Source organism: Barbus barbus, assembly GCF_936440315.1.
Source record: "Barbus barbus genome assembly, chromosome: 5".
NCBI lineage: Eukaryota > Metazoa > Chordata > Actinopteri > Cypriniformes > Cyprinidae > Barbus > Barbus barbus.
In genome coordinates, this window is record NC_136733.1 from 36,064,137 (window position 1) to 36,087,187 (window position 23,051).

Below are 23,051 nucleotides of genomic sequence, written 5' to 3' on the forward strand. Positions count from 1 at the left end.
TGACTTTAAGAATTTAATATTAAAATGTAAATAATTCTTGCAAAATTGAATTTTCAGTGTCAGAAATCATTTCTTATTGTCAATGCTGACATCAGTTGTACAGCTTAATATTTTTTTTTGTGGAAAACGTGATATACATTTTTCAGGATTGATTGAATAGGCTATAACAATCTTATTGTTATATAAGATAAGCATATGTACAGAAAACAAAGCAATATTAATAAATAATGAAAATAAATTAAGACGTTAACCCATGGTACATATGGTAGCGTCCTCAAAATTTCTAACCCAAGAATATCAGTGAGGCCAGATTTGTTTGGATCATAACCTAAAAAGCAGATTTTAGATATATGTTTAGAAAAACAAGGTTCAGGGAGGAGTGTAAGTATTCAGAATGACTGTGCATCTGTTGAACAGAGATAGTGACTATGCTGCATGTAAACACGAAACAGTCCCACCCTGGCACACTGATACCTACCACCTGCTGTTAACAACATATCCACCGAGGCATGACATGACAGAAGCGAGGTGACCCTACATTCCAACGACTGAGGGTATCTGAGCCCAAACAGCCCATTAAAGTTGATGGGCTGTTAGGTGAGGTGGCGGAGCCCAGATAGCAAGAAAGTGTAGATATCTGGTATAATCAGTCAGCGTAGTTCTCATATGGGTAGAAGGAACCCTGACAGACAGTAGTGTTTGCACTAAGTCATGATAAAGATGTTTAATATCCACAGGATGTATTTAGCACCACGTGTTAAGTATGAGATCGTGATCACTACAGATCTGTAACACTACAGATTTACTACATATGAGGGTATAAAAAGCAGTAAGATAAATGTGAAAAGGCATAATTCATTTTCTCTTTTCTGGTGCCTTTTATTGTCTGTACCAGCTTTCATTATTATTCATGAGACTAATATTTTCCATGAGTAAAATCTGGTTGGTTTAACTGATTATTGTAACAAATGCCATTGTGTTATTCAAGCAGTGAGGTTCTGTCTGCCGGCTTGAACCTTTCTATCTTCATTTTTGGTCCTTTTAGCTTGGAATCCTTTCACACTGCATGTCCATTACACCATTTTTATTGGAGGGTGGAATGTGGAGATAAATGTTTGAAGCCATCAGGCACGATACATTCATGAGCCCTGACTGAATAATACAGAAATTTGACAGACTGGAAAATTAGCTCCAATCTTAAAATATGTTGTTGTATATATATATATATTTAAAGAGACCCCATTAACATTACCCCATAACCACAACAATATTTCATCTACTGCAGTGTCTCTGTGACATTAAGACAAACTCAGCTGTGCATTTGCAAATGGAGAGCAGATACACCTTGTATGTTGGGCTTCAAAAAGGGTTGATTTCAAAGCAGCACAATTTGAAAATGATCAGTAATCTAAATACACCAACACTGTGCAGAACTTCAAACACTGTGAGCATCTGCAGTGCTGATGAATGCTGTATATATGCTATTGGTACAATGAATCTCATTCTTTCAAACAAGTCAGAGGTGCAACACAATAGCTGTCTGAGACTGTTGACTGCACACACACCTACATTGGCATGACAGTAATATGCAATACTGTAGAATATTTGCATTCTTCATCACAATGTGTACTGCCTATGGGTCAAGCAAAGGAGTGGCATGCGAGTAGTTATAGTCTCAGTATAATACATCATGGCTGTCAGACTTTAACTGTTAAGTCTCAAGAATAAGCATGAGATTCATAAGGAGATTTATAAGTTTTTGTTTATTGTTGAAGATTGCTAATTTACATAAAAAGGTTATATATAAATACAACTAGATGCATGTTGTTCAATGCCAGTGCTTGCTGAAGCTCAGTGTAAAAGAGCAACTGCATCTTCGTTCAACATGTATGAAGGAAAGACCGAAATCCAGCTAGGCCCATCCTATGACGATGTCCACAGCTATAAGGAACTCATTCATTGGTGTTTAGAATATTTGAGTTATACATTTAATAACACTGATGTGAATGCCCTCAAAGTCACTGTCCATATGAGCATCTCTTCTTCTTTACAAAAAGATTCCTTTACTGTACATCACTCATCCCAAGTGAGTTCTGCAAGGGTTTACGTTGTCTTTTTGTCGGACTTTGGTTTTCCAGTGACAGTGGAGATGAGTGATTGACAGCTGATCCCCTCTTGAGAGCAGCACCTACAATGCGCCTTCCTGTTGGCAGGTCCAAGAGATTGGTGACAGGCCAGCTTTCCTCTCACAGTGCCAGCAAGATGACATAAATGGGCTGAATGATTATCTAGTATATAGATAGGAATGAATAACAGAGTCTTTAAATTTACATTGAGTGGGTGAATGAGTAATGAATTGTGGCAATTACCATCAACTGTCAAGGCCTAAATTTAAAAGTATTGTAAAGAATTGTAAAGATGTGTCCAAGTGTTGTTCTGTGTAGCTAAAACTAAAACTATTAACAATTATTTTACACTGTAAAAAGTGATAAGATATTTTTTAATTATTATTTACTTAATAATTTTAAGGCAACGGGTTTCCTCAATTTTTTTAAGTTAAGTCAACTTATCACTTTTTACAGTGTAGGTACTTGAAATAAAGCCAAAATAAAATAAAATATTAGTATTAGATAAAAAACTTCACATTTTTAAAAATAAAAATGCTGCCTTAGCAACTAACTGAAATAAGACTAAGTTGAAGTACTAAATTTACTAATACTGAAACAAAAAATGAATCAAAGCTATATAGAAATATGAAAAAATTTAAATGAAAAAAAAAACACAAAACTTAAACTAAAATTAAAACTTAAAAAATAAAAATAAAATATCTAACTCAAAATAATAAATAACAGTATATAAATAATACTGAAATAACACTGATGTGTGCATTTAGAATATTCACTGTCAGCAGGCTGGTACATTGCTGTTATCAGCATTTGGCAAAATTGGAAATGGGACTCACTTAACGCCACTTTAAGACGGGCCTACACTAGGCCATCATAAAGGGAGAGTGCCTGTACAATAGAGGGGTCTGCCTTGGAGCCCTCCTGAAACTCCTGCAGAGTCAACATCCCATCTGCATTCTGCTGACAAAAGGAAGACAATTAGTCATAAGTCTTGTCACTGTTTTCACACATACTCATATTAAGTGCATACAGTTAATATAGAAGATATGCAGGGAATCAAGTAGAAAGACAGTTTTTAATGATGCACTCAAATCTCTTCTTTCTCTTTAGAGCTCAGTGCTTTCAAAGGCTCTTTTATCAAAGCGTTCCGAGGTACTCTAGATGCAGTGCAATAGAGCTTCTATTTTGCGTCTTTCATGTGGCATGCCTTCTGTGTTTCAATCACAGCAGAAATAAGCCATTTGTATTGAACCAACAGCTATGAATATTCAGTCATAGGACTGAGTTGTTGTTTAAAAATGACTAAAAATTCTCAGAGAGTTATTGCAATTCACTTTAAATGCAGTACATTTTCCATATTTATTTTTATGCAGGCAAAAATTTCTGCAAGTAATGTGTATGAGAACAATGAGGCAGCAGAAGACAGTAAGTACACAGTAAATAAATACACAGAATTCACCTTATCCATCATAGCAAAGATGCGGTCGACTCGCTTCTCTGGTGTGTTTTCCTCCTCAGGTAATTCCACTGTGTTCCCCTGCAAGATATATAAATCAGGCATAAATTATTGGGACATACCTATACTCCCGGCTTTTGATAGCAGGATAAGAAACAACCACAGTTGGAAACAAATCATTTGTGTGTGTGGCCTATCATGGGGGAAAACAAATCCTGGATGCCAGAAATGAGTTATCCATAGTGGAAAATAAAGATAAATGTTATTTTTATATTTTTGCACTTCAAATAAAACCAAACACATTTTTGTAACAGCCAAATGAGCAAAAACTTTGGGGCAGTCGTGGCCTAATGGTTAGAGAGTCTCAGGCCTGGCAGGTGTGTTGTAGGTGGGGGGAGTGAATGTACAGTGCTCTCTTGAGTAAGGCACCGAACCCCCAACTGCTTCCCGGGCACCGCAGCATAAATAGCTGCCCGCTGCTCCGGGTGTGTGTTCACAGTGTGTGTGTGTTCACTGCTGTGTGTGTGCACTTAGGATGGGTTAAATGCAGAGCACAAATTCCGAGTATTGGTCACCATACTTGGCCACGTCACGTCACTTTTTTTCACTTTCAGAAAGAAACAAAAGACTGCAATGAATACAAGCAATTCAGCTGACTGCAAGTTGAACTGAATGAAAAAAAAAATTGATCACTGTAAGTGATTTGGTGAATTAGGTTCATTCAATAGCATCCAAGGGCAAAACACAATAGTGATGTGTTCTGCTGTATGTAAATGGAAATTTGTTAATATAATGTTAAATGTATTTGGTGTCATGAATAACAATGACATTTTTTTTTATATTTATTAATGAACACAACTTTTACAAAGTTAGTGTCTATAAAACTTCTCAAGATTAATAAATGTTTTACATGTTTTATTTATTAGTAGTTCAAGTGAACATCCTCATTGTAAACTTGGCCCTTTTCCCATACTCTTAACTTATTTAATATTCAAAGTAAAGTCTGCAGCAGACATGCACAATATCTAAGATGTTCAATATGTAAGATTCCCTATGTGTTTCTTATTGTATATACTAGTTAAACATATATATACATGTATTTGGTTTACAGAAAATGGAGGTGCACACAATTATGTGTTTACTTTCACAAAAAGCTAAATCTATTGAAAATGTTGCATTGTTGTTCTCACAGAATTAATGGGTAACTTTCATAACTTTTACCACAGGTGAAATTGTATATGATAAAAGCAGAAAGAAAACACTGCCACCCTATGCTATTAAGCTTCCTGGAAGCCAGTGTTTGTAAAGATATTCACTGCAGTCTCTTTATCAATATGACAGACCTTCATAATCAATTTTTAGAGTTCAGGCTTACAATAAACACCATGTTGGCCTTCCAAGAAAGTTCTTTCATGAACTCAATAGAAATAGAAAGTTACTGTTCAGTGAGAAGCAAATGACTCACCACCATCTGGTAGATGGCGTCCACAATGTTCAGCATCTCATCTCGAGTTATGTAGCCATCATTATCAAGATCGTAAAGTTTAAAGGCCCCTGTGACAGCAATAACAAACAAGCACATTAAGAAAAGTCTCTCTCTGTATCTTCAAATGAGCTGAGAATAAGCGTAGTTTATACACTATTCTACTGTTTATTTTGATATGCTCATCTTTTCATTAGTCATGATGATAAATTAAAATGAAGACTTGGTCTTACATCTGAGTTTTTCATCCAGTGTCCCTCTGGATGTGACAGACAGAGCTTGAATAAACTCTGAGAACTCAATGCGTCCATCCTGCGGATACACAACAGAAAGACAGCATGAGAACTGATGGGTAAAGTGTAAAAGGAATCTAAAGGAGTGACAAAAAGGGTTGATATCATACTGCTTTGTTACAGCCTCACATCAAACTAAGATCAAAGATGGGAAACAACTGCAGTGTGACACAGCAAAAAACTGAAGTTCAATACGACAGCAGCAGGGAAAGATCTTACCTGTGTTCAATATCAACTCACAGAACATTTTACATATTGAAAATGTCATTTTGACATAGTGATTTGGAAGTGTGTCTAAAGATGTGACTGTAGCAGCCAGTCCTGCTGAGAATCTAGAAACATCTGAGAATAGTCTACAGGGGCATCAGATCGGCAATGTCTGACTCTCACACACACACACACACACACACACAGTTTCTCTATAAAGCTTCTAAATGCATCATCATTTTGCACAGACTTAGACAGCAAATTGTTCTACCCCTTCCAAAAAAAGTAAATTCTGCAAATCTGTTGAAGCTGCATTTCACTAAAATGGAAAGCCATAATGTCCCTGTCGCTGAGTAAATGAAAGTGAATGGAGTGTTTACACATGGTATTTTGCTATTCAGCCAAACAGTTCTCCGGGGAGAGATTCTAGAGATTATAATTTTCATACTCAGTAAAGATGATAAATAGAAACATTTCTTGGTAAACTGCGACTTTAAAAAGACCCAGTAGGTTCATGTAACAGTGCTTTCCTTTTATTGGCTTTTCCTTTTTTTTAGCCTTGTTACCTTGTTTTCGTCAAAGACGTTGAAGACAAAGGTGGCAAATTTGGTAGGATCACCGAAGGGGAAGAATTGCTTGTAGATCTTCTGAAAGCCAGCTGCGTCCAACTGACCACTGGGGCAGTCTTTGATAAAACCCTTGTACCTGCCACACAGACAGGAAAAATACAACAAGATATGAGTGTGGGAGCAGAATTTAAGAAAAGAGAGAATTTTGCATTTAAAGTTCAGAATTGAAGTTCAGAAAAGAATAAGATTTAAACATAGATGATTATACAAACAAATACAACAAACAAAATTTACAGTATTATTCAAAAGTCTGGGATCACTAAAGAAATTGATACATTTATTCAACAAGGATGCATTAAATTTGTGTATAAAAATATATTTTTTTAACAATTTTCAGCTGTAATAATGATTTTAAAAAGTTTCTTGAACACCAAATCAACATTAAAATGGTTTATGTAATATAAATGACCATTTTAAATTCGAATTACATTTCACAGTTTATTATTTTTACTGTATTTTTGATCAAATAAATGCAGATGTGGTGTGCAACATCTTTCAAAAATACTGAACACTGGTGGAAAAGAAATGTGTAAACTGCCAGTAGAAAAGAAAGTGGGGGAAAAAAAATAAACACTTGAAGAGGTATCAAATGCATAGCTATTTTTCCCCACCTAAAGTCAAAACAGAATACATTTTTCCTTCAGTACATAACCCCCTGTGAAAATAAAGAGTCTGGCACCAACTGTTAGCACCTAAATACACTGCTAGCACTGCTACAGAACATGTGGTCAGCGTATTTCAAGATAAGTCAAACCTCTGTCACTCTACCCAGTCATTTTCAGAAACAACACTTCAGCGCTGTTTGTTTTCTTGATCGATCCCTGACAAACTTGAGGACTATCATTGCAGATCATATCTGAGCAGTTTGGGGCAAAGGGCGAAATGGTTGTCCAGGATATTACAGAGCATGTCAGTCTTCAATTGCAAACTCATTTTCAGGCATGTCAGTTTCGATTCTGCATGTCAGACCTCATTCTAGGAATCTCTCTCAGTATTTGTGGCCCAAATTGCTAGTTGCACGGTGTGTGAACTGAACTATCTGAAATATTGAATACTACTAGCATGGGGGGAAAAGAAACTCATTAATAACACTGACTAACATACTGAAAAGACAATTTTCTATAAATACATAGAATTTAGTCATTGTACAAAATGGCCCTCACAATCAATATTAAAATCTCCAGCATATGCTGCGGTTAAAAAGCACTTCATTAGCTAATTATTCATTATCTCCTCGGAAGGGCTTGCTGTGCAAAGAAAAATATTTTTCACATTATGCTAATTTACAGTAGCTGGATGATAGAATACTGACATGACCATATGTGCCGCACAATTGAATAAATAACTTGAGTGCTTTAAATAATCAAAACTAAGTAGCTGTTATCAGGACAAAAATGTTTACTTGTTCTTCAGATGGACAAATGTATGCTATAATTCGTCATATACTACTATCATATATTGTTGACAAAAATATTTCAGAGACAAAATTGCTTAAATGATGTTTATTGAACAGTTCTGATTGTTATTGTTTTTTTTTTCTTTTTCCATATACTGACCTCTGACCACTGCCCCAGCAACCAATCTCTTACGCAATGCTCTTATCATGTCTCTTAAATCGCTCAATGCTCTCTTTCTTTCTACATGACAATAATCTAAACTTAAATCACTATTTAATGCACATTGATTTACTTGCTAGCCACATAATAAGTGGTAGAATAATGTGCAGTTAGTCAGTCATTATCGTTAAAATAAATGTCTTCAAGGTGACTAACTGTACATTATAACTTAACTAGATTCAAAGATCTTTTTCTAATGGAATCGGGAAGACATTAATCAACACTGATGTAATCAACAATGCAGCTAATTTAAGAATTTCAGCTCCTGTACACAGTTTTAATGAGACCCTTGAGCAAGGCACCAAACCCCTAACTGTTCTCCGGGCGCCACAGCAATATGGCTGCCCACTGCTCCGGTGTGTGTTTACGGGTGTGTGTGTGTGTGTGTGTGTTCACTGCTGTGTGTGTGCACTTGGATGGGTTAAATGCAGAGCACAAATTCCGAGTATGGGTCACCATACCTGGCCACACGTCACTTCACATCACTTTCACTAAATTCATTTATGTCTGGCTGCGCAAATCATGCTTTCTGAATGAGGGATAATTCAAGGGAGGTTTTGTTATAAAGTTTAAACTCAAGGATGGATCAGCACCCATTATTCATGATCCAGCTGCTCCTCCAGAAGAAGTCTCACTTTTTATTTTTTATGATTATTTGTGAATCGCGTTTGCTCTTCCACAGAAAAGAGGGGCGGGGTGAGCAGAGCTCATTAGCATGTAAAGAGATATACACCGAAATGAGACGCTGTGTACAACAGAGCTGTTTTTGAAAAGGTAAAATGACCACTGAGACCATTTCAAGAATACCCTAAAGAATCATACCAACTTGTGGAAAATGGGCATCCGATGTCAGACTTACTTTAAAATCATTATGAGGTTAAATGCAGATTTAAAATCATAACAAGAAATAGTTTAATAGCTATGATACTGTTTATTGAAATCAAATATTTGCATAGCTATGACAGGAAAACTGGAATCAAACAATGCCTTAGAAAAAAAACAGTTAATCTTAAAAAAAATAAAGCATATACATAAACCCTGTAGGAAATATAAAAGTTATCGGATAAGCATGTTATAAACTTCTGAAACATTGGTGTTTCATATTTTAGAGCAGTCACTGCAATACTCAATTAAATCTGTATGTGGGAGTGTGTGTGAAAAAAATCAGATGTAACCCTTTTATTTTGTAATTAAATTACGTAATTCAGTTACATGTACCTAGTTACACTGTCTGTTGCTAAACAAGTGAACAGACAAATCCCTCCTCCTCTATGTATCTGATGCACTTCCCCAGGAATACTTTGAAAGCATTTGTAAGGCACTGTCTACTGATCCGAGGACTCGATACAGATAGCTCAAAGGCAAGTCTACTTCTGGGATCAACAAACATAGTTCTATCATCAGAGAAACAGAAGAAGAAAGTGAAGCACACCTTGAGCTGCGTATGCGCATGTGTTTGTGTCTATGCTTGCTGCTTAGCGATCTGATCAGCGCTAGACTGAGCTCCAAGGGGCTCCGCTTTCAACACAAGACAGTTGTGCCTGTCTTTACTCCAGTGAGATGCCATTTCTACAAAGTACATCATCTCTGAGTAGAGTGTTTATTGGCATGCTCTATGAGATGCCAATAAACTTTCTTTCCTATCCTCTGAGTACTGTATTTGACTGCCTCCATTTTTTTTAATCTGGACTGTTAGTCGCTCTTCTTTGTTCAATAATTTTTGTCTTCTTTTCTTGCTCTTTCTCTCTTTCTCTACTGGGCACCCTGCCTAGAGTCAACCGTTCCCCATCTGCCATGAGAGGCATAGAGCAGCCAGGAGGAGTATAGATGTTGGCATGTGAAGTTAAGCATTTATGGAGAACAGGGGGAGTGAGAGAATGAGAGACAAAGAGAGAGGCACGAAGCACTGAATATCTACAATGATGTGGTACTTTAGTAAAACATCATCCCCTCCCTTGGTGGCAGACATTCTCAAGATGAGTCAGTAAGTGTGGTAAAGAAAAGAGGTGTTTGCTGTCAGAAAGCTTTCCGTGGGTCAATTACATGTGCCTTTTTTTTTTAATTACATTTTTTTTATTAATCTATTAATATTTGTCAAAAAATGCACTGAAAATTAATATAATTAAAAAGTATTTTAAAATATCAGATTGACCTTTAAATGAAATGGCAAAACTACTTCACGTTTTAAAATGTCATGTGGTGTGAAGCCAAAGCATAATGAGATTTAAGAAATAACAAAATAAGTTAATGAATTAATAATTCATACATTTAACAACAGTTTTAAATATCTTATGCTATTCTTATTTACTTCATGGCTACAACAATGAAACCACAAAACCAACGCATTAAATTTTTTACAATGAAACCACTTGAATTCATACTCATATCCTAAAGCAGATGTTTCTGCAGCATTTCCTGCCCATGAACCACACACTGGTAGTGTGTGTGTGTATGTATGTGTGTGTATGGCCAAAATACAATACTGTGCACTAGTGGGACTGGAGAAGGAAGGGAAGTTATATAATTTATACATTTGGGTAACAACATTATTGTACAGATTTTTTTATTGATTATCTCTCAGGTATAGTCATGACGAGGAAAGATAAGAGAGAGAGGGATGGGTACAGAAAGGACATAAAGAGCACACTTACCACTGCTGAACTTCCTTCTCTGTGACTGCAGACAGAACAAAACAAGACAGAGTACAGAAGACAGTTAGACTTTGTTCTGTCTACAGTTAATAAAAACTTTACATGCAAGGCTGGTTTGTGCTGGGGAATGTGGGTTTGGTGCTGGTCTAGCTGGTGGACCACTGTAGTGAGAATTGAACTGAGAATAAAGTTTCAAATCAATTTCTGCCCTGAGGTAGTGAACAGAATGCATAAGTACAATTAGAATTTAAGTTTAAGGAAGTAGAAACAAAATGTGATTTATATTGTAAAAAAAAATGTATAGAACTGAAATGAGTGTAAAACTTGAATGATGGTTTAGCATTGTGTTATTTGAAGGTGTAAAAAAATCTTGAGGTTATACACACACATACACTCACAAGCAACACCTCATTTATATATAAATCAGCATTTGTTTTAAATAGTTTGTAACAATGTAAGTCTTTGCACTCACTTTTATGCTCACTTTATTTGATGCCTCTTTGCTGAATAAAAGTATCTTTTAAGATGGAAAGACAGACAGACAGACAGACCAGGGAATGAGTGAATTATTGCCATTGTAATTCCAGTAGATAACCAACATCATATTACTGCTGAGAAGCTGAATGGAGACAGGAAAATGTGGAAACCTGACAGGAGATCTGCTGTAGCTGTCTCTCACTGCTAAGAGGCAGACTGCCATGTCAACACAGCTAATATCAGGCCTGTCACTACACCCACTGCAGAGAGAGCTTTTTCCACAAAGATTTATTCCTCATACATACACATGAGCAGACACACACTTTTAGATCCAGTGCTACAGTGGAAGGACTTGTAAATTAAAATACAGTTATACATTATATGTATTCATTCAGCACTTTTATCAAGTGAATTTAGAGGCTATTTTGTATATATGTGCTTGATGGATGTGTTTGGCGTTTTATGATTAGATCTTGCTGTATCCAAAGAAACTTACATCATAAGTGCAGAGTTCTTATGTTTAAATCTTTGAACAGCGTGTCTTGAGATGCCCCAGTGAGATGCTATATTGAAGAATTGTGCAGATGCAACACTTTAGCATTTTTTGACCTGATATTTTCAATATGCCATTGGCTCAGATGGTCATTGCGGTTTGTGTTCATTCAGCGTTTATATTTTAATACTCTTGAGTACTGTTTGCACATGTATACACACACACACACACACACACAGAAAGCTCTTTGTCTGGGGTAGGAGTGTAGTCATTACAAAAGTCAGTGATGTGCATCCATGTAGAGCGAAAGGTAGAACGGAGAAAAAATAAATGGTGAAAGAAGATAAAAAAACTAAAAACTTCTTTGATTGTGGATGAGGAGAAAGAGAATTGTTGAAACAGGGATATGACACAGACCTTGACAAGCAGAGAGAGCACTAGCTGAATAAGAAGTCAAATATTATAATGAAGGTATAAAGGATTAGAATATTTACATAACTAAAGGGTAACAGAAACCCAGTGGTATAGCAAAAAGATGTCTGGAAAGGGAGAAGAGAGGGCAGAGTGCACATGGTAACAGGTGTGTCTCATCAGAGCATATGACCCAACATGACTCCAGCTACTACATCCTTCTCCATCTGCTACAACAAAGAACAAAAGAGGGGAAAAACATTAGAAGATAATCCTCCTTTAAAACAGAATAAAAAAGATACTCAAGATAAGACGCTCCTCACAAACCATAATAACCCAGCCCACAACAAACCCCTAAACATCTCATCTAATCTGTCCGTCACGCTGTGGGACACTTATACTCATTCTACAATACCACTCCCCCTCACTGTCAGCTATCGTGGGCCGTGGCAGCAAATTAAGACCAGCAAAAGAGCAAGGCAAAGAGCAAAAGACAGAGATGGGCTAAAAATAATGAACAATCCACTGCCTTGGGAGCCAATGCACTGTCAGAGCCTTTTATAGGCTGATTTATATCTCAAAGGATTGGAAGACACACTACTAGCATGTAAGGTGCTGACACAAAGGTGTTTTTTGTGCATGTATCTTAAAATGCACCATAAACAAATCCATATACATGCCCAAATACTGTCAATTCTAATTCTGAACATTAACTGTATCATTCTGCTAACTACCAGGACCCTTATGGTAAAGCAACACATGCATCTTTTTTTATTAAATTTTGAAATATTACTTTTTACTGTATTTCTTATTAAATAAATGCAGCCTTGGTGAGCGTAAGAGACTTCAAGGTAATCCTGCAACCACTGGATTCAGTCAGTTCACAGGCATTTATTTTGTTTGTTTCTTGTTTTTATTTGTTGACTTGCTCCATTTCCCATTTAGTAAATGTTGTTTTTTTGTTGTAGAAGAAAAATATGTTTATATTAATTAAATAAGAGATTCGGGATCTCCAACTCATTAAGTCTGAAGTGAAACTTCACCAATTTCTACCTTATTTCCAATTTCCTTCCTTACATCAGACACACAGCAGATTTATAAGGGACGTTTGATCTTACCAAGAGATGAAACGGGAGGTGAAATTTAGGTCAATTAATGACTAATGAAAGTTTTCCCTCTCCTATGAAAATGCACAAATGTAAAACAACAACAAAAATTCAGTCATACGGTAATCTTACAGCTTCTGGGCTTGGGCATTTTTCCACTTTCCTGTGCAATGGAAGTTCTCTGAAGATGACAGTTTTACCTGCAGTCACCCATAAAAACAGCAAACAAACAAAATCTGACAAATTTTGCAACAGCTTTCAAACTGGTACGAGCCCACAAGGGGATCCAAACAGCAGCAGACAGTAGTAAAACAGGCCAATTTACAAAATCCCATGCTTCGAAGGATTACAAACGCAATGGCTTTAAAACACCTGGAACATAAAACGAATGGGTGCAGTGCTCTCCTCAATTCACCATTAAGAAATCCATATTAACATCCTAACAAAAGAGTACAAAAGGGAAAAGAGGTTGCGTCAGAGATCTCGGGCCATTGGGCTTGCATCATATAGTCCCAGTGTTTGTGACTAAATTGAGCAATATGCACTGAAAAGTAGTCAATTTATAAATAGAAACCTCATAAATCTACAGCTAACTGCAGTGCATTGCAGATTACATGAATCAGAGGATATCCCCTGCCAGGCTGCTTGTGTGGGCCACATTCTGTGAAGCAGACTCTCTGTAAATCTCCCTCCACGTCACGCCTGCTGTATTGCCTCTACCCTGGGCCACCCACTGTGATATTTGATTAAGCCTATTTGTGGACATAAACTCGATGTGAAGAAAGGGAAAGAGACGGGGCTATAATGGAGACTTCAGACCAGCTGACAAACCTGGTTGCCATCATCACCAGTTACCCTGTCTATCTCTTTCCAGATCACCAGATGCCTTCTCTTGAACACAGACATACCTATACGCATGTGTCTAATTTTCTATGCAGTGTGATGGAAAAGCAATCAGAACCCTCTTTGTGAAAAACAATTTTGACATGCAAATGTTTGTGTTGGTCTAAACCAGGGGTGTCCAATCCTGCTCCTGGAGAGACAACGTCCTTTAGAGTTTAGCTTCAACCAGCTCCAGCAACCTTGTCTGGATGTTTCTACTGGCTGTTGACACTATACCCACTTATGTAGTCCAGTTGAAGGAGTGAATGAAAAGGAGTGAGCGAATTTGGATCTGAGAGTGCCGGAAGAGCTGCTGTGTAATTTGTGCTTGCTGTTTAATAAACATTTGATTTGAAGCCTATCTTGAGCTCTTTCGTGGAAACTAGCACGTATAAACCTAAATTAAACTATGTAATAATCAATTAATACCTGTATGATATTTCGCAATAACCGCATTGGATAAGCAGTTTGGAAAATGGATGAATGATTCAGCTGCAGGCGCCATCTTCTGGCAAGACATGTGAATTAATTTGGCATGACCCTCACAGTGCATTATGGGTGTTCACTAGGCATTGAGTGTACATCAGTTGTACACACGTTATTGAAGTGTTATTGACACGTTATCGAAAATTATGACTAAATATCGTCGTCAACAAACCTTTATCATGTGACGAAAACGAGACGAGACGCAACGCAACGTAAATGCTGGTCATGTGACGATGACTATAATTAAATGCATAATGCAATATTGTTGACGAATAAAAATGAGACTAAATGTGGTTGACAAATTAAAAACTATGCTAAAATGTCTCTTCATTTTCGTTGACCAAAACGAGACGAAATGTTATAACGTTATTTTGTCTCGTTTAATCGTGCTGTTATTATTATTTTGCAGTATTTCTGTTTCCTGTGTCTCACTTCAGGGGTTGCATCAGGTCGCACTGTGCAGACGCAGGCGACGTCACTTCCTCAAGCCCAACTCGCGGCATTATTTAGAAGACGACAACAAAGTTAAGTCTGACACAGAGAAAGGGACCGATGGTTGGCCACCTAACTAAAATTAAAACAGGTCGCCAAAAACAACACTACAGTATGTGTGATGCGAATTTCATCATCAGAATAGTAAACACACAACCCGAATTTTGTAACTGTACATACTTTTTACGCGCAGGTCGCACATGCGCATTGAATTTGTTTTGCAGTAAACAGTTGTTCCACAAGGTGGCAACACTGTCCCAGGGCGTTGTTTCACAATAGAAAATGAAACGGAAGAGAAAAAAGACAGAACAACAACAACAAAATGGCAGAGACTGCAACAACAGATGGCCACATTGACAAGCGCTTCTGAGTGAGAGGGAATGGAATAGTTAAAAAAAAATTGTTATCAGTCATAAATTATGGGGAAAAATAAAGCAGACACTAGACATGGATACCAGACACCAGACTGCCCGCGTTCACGCAAAACAACAAATGGAGCATAGTTTGAAAGGCTACAGGTTCAACTGTACGCATACGCTAGCGCAGGCATACAAAAACTAAGTATACTTTGGGCTTTAGGGTATAGGGAGCAATTTAATACACAGCCAGTGATTCTGAAGACTTTGATTAGCTGGTTTACGTGTGTTTAATTAGGGTTGGTGCTAAACTCTACGGGTCAGTAGTACTCTAGGTACAGATTTCCAGTTGTGAACAGGCCTTAATGCTATAAAAAGTAATGGGACAACATGTTCATACATGTTCATACAGGTGTCAATAACTGTAGTTGAATGAAAACACAATGATCATTTGCAGAGCAGATGTAAATAATTTTTATAAATCTGCAGTCTAGCAAAGTGGGAAAATGTATCATCCTATGTATTATTATTGAAGCAGTGGAAGATGTACTAACAGTCTTTACTGGATCAGTGGATATAGCTCATCGTCATGGTGACCATAAAACATAAACTAGAACTGAAGGGTGTGTGTTATTTGATGACAAAAACAAACAATCTGAGTAAAATATTATGATATTACAGACAGCTTGTGGATGTGTTAGGCCAAATAGACAGCTGCCAGTCTGCAATTAGACAACGGAATCAATCTAGGGAGACCAAAGGTTACATTTCTGGATGAGAGAAGGGGGAGAGGATGAACATAGCTGATGTGAAACTAGTGATAATGACACAAAGATTGAGAGATGAGTGGAACAGACAGTGTAGACACTAGGCAAAGAGAACAAGAAGAGACAGCCTGAAAGAGAAAAGACGAGAGAGTACTAGAGAGGAGAAAAACGGAAGAAGGATGTGGGAACAGAAGGAGAGAGAGAAAAGAGAGGATACAAGGCCTGTTAAAGGCTAGCTTGTTTGTTTCTGTGTGTGTACATAAAGCTGTTCCTGCAATGCAAATATTTCAATGCTTCATGCACACTGAATTCTGTATATGTGAAAAAATTATATTTGTATATGTGAAATGCATTCTCTCTGCAAGAAAGGTTTAATACATGATGTGTGTAAGAGCAAAGAAATTTATCAATTCCTTAAAAGGATAGTTCACTCAAAAAAGAAAATTACCCCATTTACACACCCTCAAGCCATCCTAGGTGTATATGACTTTCTACTTTCAGACAAATAAAATTTGACTTATACTCCGAATAAGTCATAAACACATAGGATGGCTTAGGGGTGAGCAAAACATGGGGTAATTTTAATTTTTGGGTGAACTATCCCTTTAAAATCACAATGGAATTGAAGTAACAAAAAGAAAAAATATAGGACAAGGACTTGATTCTATTATTTGGTTGTTGATTGCATGGAGGAAGATGTGAATCTGGGAAGGCCGTGTTCTGAGAAACTGTGCTGCACAGCTGACAGATGTCCTAACAGATATCTTCAAAACCTCGCTGAGCCAGGCAGTCGTCCCCACATGTCTCAAATCCACAACAATCATACCTGTACCAAAGAAATCACCTGTGTCCTGTCTAAATGACTACCGTCCCATAGCACTGACTCCAATCATGATGAAGTGCTTTGAGAGGTTAGTCATGCACAACATCAAAACCAGCCTCCCCAACACACTCGACCCGCTCCAATTTGCATACCGTCCAAACCGCTCTACGGACGATGCAATTTCCTCCACCCTCCACCTGGCTCTTACCCACCTAGAAAATAAAGACTCCTATGTTAGAATGCTGTTCATTGACTTCAGCTCGGCATTCAACACAATAATCCCACAACAGCTCATAAATAAACTAAACCTGCTGGGCCTTAACAATTCCCTGTGTAATTGGATCCTGGACTTTCTAACCGGAAGACCTCAGCCACTCCGTGTCGGCCACAACACCTCGAACACTACCACACTGAGCACAGGTGCCCCACAAGGCTGTGTGCTCAGCCCGCTGCTCTTCACACTGCTGACCCACGACTGCACTGCCAAGTTCAGCTCCAACAACATCATCAAGTTTGCTGATGACACAACAGTGGTAGGTCTCATCAGCAACAATGATGAAACGCACTACAGAGAGGAAGTGGCACAGCTGGCTGAATGGTGTGGCACTAACAATCTGTCCCTCAATGTGGAGAAGACAAAGGAGGTTGTGATGGACTTCAGAAGAAACTCCGTTGACCACCCCCCACTGACCATCGACAGCTCGACTGTGGAGAGAGTCAGCAGCACTAAATTCCTGGGGGTGCACATCACAGAGGATCTCACCTGGACCACCAACACCATGTCACTCTCCAAAAAGGCAAAACAGCGCCTACACTTTCTCCGCCGGCTGAAAAGAGCAAGTCTCCCTCCACCCATCCTCACCACATTCTACAGAGGCACCATTGAACTGCAGTGCTGCTGACCGCAAGACCCTTCAGCGGACAGTGAACACAGCTGCAAAGATCATCGGTGCCCCTCTCCCCACCATCCTGGACATTTTCCTTACACGGTGCTCCAGCAAAACCAACAGCATCGTGAAGGTCTCCACCCATCCCTCCCACAGTCTCTTCCAGCTCCTACCATCAGGAAGACGGTACCGGAGCATCAGAGCCTGCGCCGTCAGACTGCTCAACAGCTTTTTCCCCCAGGCTGTGAGAGCCCTGAGCTCAAATCACCCCGCACCCCTCTGAAACCCCATGCAAACCCCTACCTCCTGAAACATGGACCTTTTTTTTTCTTTTATATTTGTATTTTTTATCTTTTATTTTTTAGTTTGTATAGCGTAAATATTTATGTGAAGCATTCGTATAGTTTGTATTATGTATCTTTTATTTTTTAGTTTGTATAGGGTAAATACTTATATACAGTATACTTATAGTTAAAATCTGTCAGTAGGTTAGTAGTGTATAGGTTTATAGTGTTTTTTACTTCATTGTTGTATGTCTGTATTTATGTAGCACCGTGGTCCTGCGAGGCATGACATTTCGTTCCACTGTATGTCCCCACATGTGGCAGAATGACAATAAAGCTCAACTTGAACTTGAATGTGAGCTTGCAAAGGGGCAAGAAGAAACATGGATGGATGAATTATTCGCAATTAGACCAATAATAGCACTTTGAAAAACCAAAAAAGATTTAATTCCGCTACATGCTAACTTGAACATGAAATAAAAACTGACCCTATTTACTTTCTTAATGAACAATCCTGGTCCTCAAAAGAAAATGCATCCATTTGCTTAAATGAAAGCAAATCATTGTGCCTGTTTTTATAGTTAAAAACTAGTTAAAAAAATTGTTTTCAATCCTTTCATCCTTTCCTTTTCTGCTGACATTGTTGTGAATTTGATTCATTTGTTTCCTTTTTTCAAATTTTTTCTCTTATTTACTTTGCACTACATCTCCCACAATTCCTAGAAAATTACATTTAGAGTGAACTCCATATATGGTGCACTACATTACCCATGTTCCCCTGGTTCCTCACTTCCTTCCTTTTGTCCCCTTGCTTGCATTGGTGAGGTGTGTTTGTTTGAATGGGCACCCAACCATGTCCTTTCCTTAGGATGCGTTATGGAAGTTTGTTTGTCAATTGTATAGTTTGAATTTGTTTAATTGAATTTAGATATTTAATCCTTATTTGGATTGAGTATACTATTGATGTATTAATGAGTTGTTTGTAGGAGTTTGATTGTTCTTTTTTATATTGTTTGTAGTGACCTAAAACCATCCTGTTTATCCTGTACATCCTGATCATGTCCTTCATGGTAGTCCTGTTCCACATGAATTTGTGAACTGCATGTCATGTCAGCTGTTAATATTTTTGATTATTCACTTCAGTGGAATAAAAAGAGAGCAAATGACTGGTGTTCCTTCCAGTGTTTTAATCAGACACGCCACCAAGTTTCTACATTTAATGAACTTAACATCTTACATTCAATAGACATCACTTTGGCCATGCAGGCTATTGGATAATATTAACCAACAGCCAAATTACTCAAACCTGATTCGTCTTTGGCACACTTTGAATTCCATGATGTGATATTAGGTTGACATCCATAAAATCAAACTCTTCAGTGTAGAGCATTCATGCAGATTTTTCAAAATTTTAGTAATTGGTGTGACCACACTAGCTCACAGCATAGAAAGAAAAAATAGGGTTAAAATGGTTCTCAGACCACTTTCAATCAATTTATTTTAGTAAAAAAATAAATAAAATAAAAAAGACACACACAAAAACGAACAAACAAAAAACATCTTCCGGTCGCTTGCATGACCCAAAGCATCAAAACACTTGTTGTCTGAATAGTGCCTGGCATGAGTCTTTGATGTTTGGCTTCTATTGCAGACATCGTCTCATAGAAAGCCTGTTGGATTTGTGTACTGCTCACACTCTGATCTAACCCTGCAGCGAAGGAGCAGGAAATGATTTCCTGACAGCCCTGCTTTACCCCCCACTGTGCACAAAACCCAACCTCTGAACATGCTCATTAAACATGAACGGTTCACTAACGCTCGGAATGTGCTTAAATTCCACTGAAGTCTAAAGGAGAACATGGTAACTAAGTTACCTACTTGTATCAGGTGGATCTTTGAAAATGTCCCAGCGAACTGATACATTAAATGGTAGCCTAAAAAGTCCTAAATTTGTTTAGCACCAAGTACTAACTGCTAAGACAAGCAACTACCACTATAGTAACAAGAAAAATAAGAATCAAATTTGATAGATCATGTTTGTTATTAACTGTCACAAACATAAAGTGATAGATCTGTCACCATTTACTCACTCTCATGTTGTTCCAGATATGGTTTTCTTTCTTTACAAAAAAGATATAAAAAAGTAAGAACATCACACAGGTTTGGAATAACATGTAAGTGAATAAATGATAGAAAAATAATATAAGCCAAGTAAATTAAGAAAAAAATATGGACAGCAGAACATGAGGTCTCTCTCCAGAGAATGGGTTGTAATAAATGATCAATTACAAATATAAAACATACCTTAAGTTATAAATATATCCACTGCACTTTGCTGCAACTCTGCAAACAATGCAGATGGAATTTGTATTCTTTGTATTGATCTAAGAGGTCAATCTGTGACATTTAAATCCACTATTGGTCAAATGTCTTTGTGATACGTTAGTCACAGGTTAGAGGTTACCAAACTTGAACTTCTGAATATACATTTAAGTTTCAGGCTGAATGGCTAAATGTGAAGATTGTATATTTTCGCATTTTAAATGTATTATTTGCGACTTATTAGAAACATAAGCCATGAAACAAATCATCCTTAATTACTGCATATTGTGAAAAAATAGCACACAGTGTTACTGCAACAAATAACGAAACCTCTTTGCATCTGCTTGCATTTCCATGTGTTTATATACGTATAAATGTAAATGAATTAAACACAAAGTCTAGTGGGACCGTGGCCTTACACTAAAACAAAACAATGGTCACTTAAACAGTTGTTGCTAATCTAGTCATGTAGACTTAATTATGTCATAATTGTGATCGCTGTTCTACCTTCTCCACTAAAATTTTCTTCACCTATTTCGCACTGTGATTAATATGCCACACTATCAAGGTCTCAAACCCTCAACTCATTTCAGCAATCGAAATCAAGTCAAAGCCAGTTGATGTGATAATAATAATGCAAATATGCTTTCTCCACCTCAGGGAAGGATTGTTGCAACACAATGTGACTCGACGTGAGAGTTGCTGCCAGCTGTTCATGTAGGCACATTATCTTCTCACAACAGAGATGCAAGCCAGTCAAAACACGATTAATGATTATATGATTAGCGACGGAGGAGAATCAATGACCCCAGAGACAAAATGATGATCACATTCGATTCAAAGGTCCATGAACGTAATCGTTCAAAAGCAGGCAGGTAACACACACACACACAAACACAGAATCAATAGTGCAGTATAATAGCTTGGTTACATTAAGCTTATACTTAAGCCAAACGCAACTTTATGAAATTCACCAATACTGGTTTTAGGAAAGATGGTTTTAAAGTAAATACTGTTTCCATTTAAATTTAGAGAAGAAAAATAATAAGGAGAATAATAATTAGATATGCAATTAACCAGCACAAAAAGGCACTAGACATGGAAGAAAGGACTAAATAGCAATACTCACAGTAGGTCTTTCTGCACAGCTCTTCCACTACCTCAGGCTTTAGTTTGCTGTTGGACTTGCCCATCTCTCCAGCTGCCCGCAACGGTTTATCCCCACTCCCCCCAAACCCACCTTCCGCTTACATTTAAAAAAGAGAGAGAAAGAGGAGGCAGAACAAGAGACCCACAAGTCCTTTTAAATCGTGCTCTGCCTTTCCTCCAGACCACAGCAGTGTAAAAAAAGAGGAGGAAGGACAAGTAATTGAGAGGAGCAAATTACACAGAAGCAATGTGATTACAGCATGCAGTGCCTAGAGTTGTCTCTCCTCACTCAGGGGGAATGAGAGAGAGAGAAACAGAGAGGGCTTTAATCTGTTAACCGGTGTCCCTCCACCTCCAGTCCTCCTGCCAGTGTCTGAGCAGCGCTCGAGCCCAGGAGAGGCACTCTTCAATTGGGTGCGCTGCTGTCTGGCTCAGTCCACTGGAGGAGGAATCGATTCACTGACTCAGACATGCAGACGCATTCGTTGGCTCTCTCTCTGTGAGTGTGTGTGTGTGTGTGTGTGTGTGTGAAGGAGGGTGTGGGTGAGTGTTGTCACCACGCTGTGTTGATGCTGTTGTCCTTGACAACAGAAGCCACTCCCCCAGTGCTCTCTCTCCAACTGCCTGAAAAATCCTTGTTTGTCCCTGACAAAGACTTTCTGGCGTTTCTGATTGAAAACTTAAAATGTGTCCATTTTATTATATTTGACAAATATAAAATGTGTACACACACATATGCATACATACATATATATGTGTATGTGCATGTAACAGCAAATATACGCTCAAATTATTTTTAAATATTTACATCTATTAGATTTAATTTAAATAATCATATTTATTTAGTCTTATTTTATTCTATTAAAAATCTACCTTTTTTGTTTTTTTGAAAACCATGAAATTGAATCAGTTAAAAAGTATGAACAGTTTAAATATTGATTTAAACCTGGTCAGTGTGCATTTAAAAAAGTTACGGGTTATTAGTACCATTACATGAATCTCTTTTTACATTAATTTATGTGGACTCTGATATTGAAAATATGCATCATATTACTTATTTAATTGGTAATCCACGTAATCCAAATACATGGAAATGTTTATATACTATCTAAATATTAGGCCTAAATATTGTACATACATGAATATACATAATCATAAATGGTTTTCCTTATTTCAGCAATTAAATTGTCATATATACACACATAAGGCAGAGGCTGAAACCTTTAAGGACTCAATATAAAGTGATATTCATGCACATTCACATGTATAATCCTAAAATAGGCTTATAGTTGAGATTATAGTGGAGCTGTACAGAGGAAAGGCTCATAGTCTGTCATATTCTGATGAAGCCACAGCTATAATCTGCTGGCCCAGTTTAAGTCCAGGCCAATACACTCCTCAGGGGAAGTTTAGTTTGTGCAGTGCTGTTCAAGCGTCAGAAAGAGAGAAAGGCAAATGTTTGAATTTTGCTTCTAAATGAAGAAGACAGAAACAGAAGAGGACGCTGAGTCAGCTTCACGCAGCTCCATAAACACCCAGCGGCCTTAATTTGCCAACAGCATCACCTTGCTAGAGCACTTTCTGAACTACAGTGTAGACATGTAATAGAATAATTATCTTGTAGATTTTAAAATTAGATTGTAGTCAGTTACATT

General features: G+C 37.5%; 2 protein-coding genes across 2 annotated transcripts in view; one reads left to right on the plus strand and one right to left on the minus strand.

Annotated features, from left to right (window-relative positions):
• LOC306869969 (CCN family member 1-like) overlaps positions 1 to 23,051 on the plus strand; it is a 1,026,947-nt gene that overhangs the window by 785,308 nt on the left and 218,588 nt on the right. The gene's annotated exons all lie outside the window — the stretch shown is intronic.
• LOC306869405 (neuronal calcium sensor 1-like) lies at positions 1,745 to 21,919 on the minus strand. The gene is made up of 8 exons (XM_079416173.1): positions 21,377 to 21,919; positions 10,462 to 10,486; positions 6,132 to 6,270; positions 5,299 to 5,377; positions 5,048 to 5,136; positions 3,586 to 3,663; positions 2,963 to 3,083; positions 1,745 to 2,288 (listed from the first exon to the last, which is right to left on the minus strand). Exons 1-7 carry the CDS (start codon positions 21,438 to 21,440, stop codon positions 2,985 to 2,987), a joined length of 573 nt encoding a protein of 190 aa, XP_079272299.1. The 5' UTR covers positions 21,441 to 21,919; the 3' UTR covers positions 1,745 to 2,288; positions 2,963 to 2,984.

Bases quoted from the DNA above. Each gene is read 5' to 3' on its own strand.
- LOC306869405 (XM_079416173.1), bottom strand. From the start codon at position 21,440: ATGGGCAAGTCCAACAGCAAACTAAAGCCTGAGGTAGTGGAAGAGCTG. The intron at 6,271-10,461 runs GTAAGTGTGCTC...TCTGTGTGGCAG, and splicing joins GAGAAGGAAGTTCAGCAGTG to GTACAAGGGTTTTATCAAAG. The intron at 3,664-5,047 runs GTGAGTCATTTG...TATATCTTGCAG, and splicing joins ACGCCATCTACCAGATGGTG to GGGAACACAGTGGAATTACC.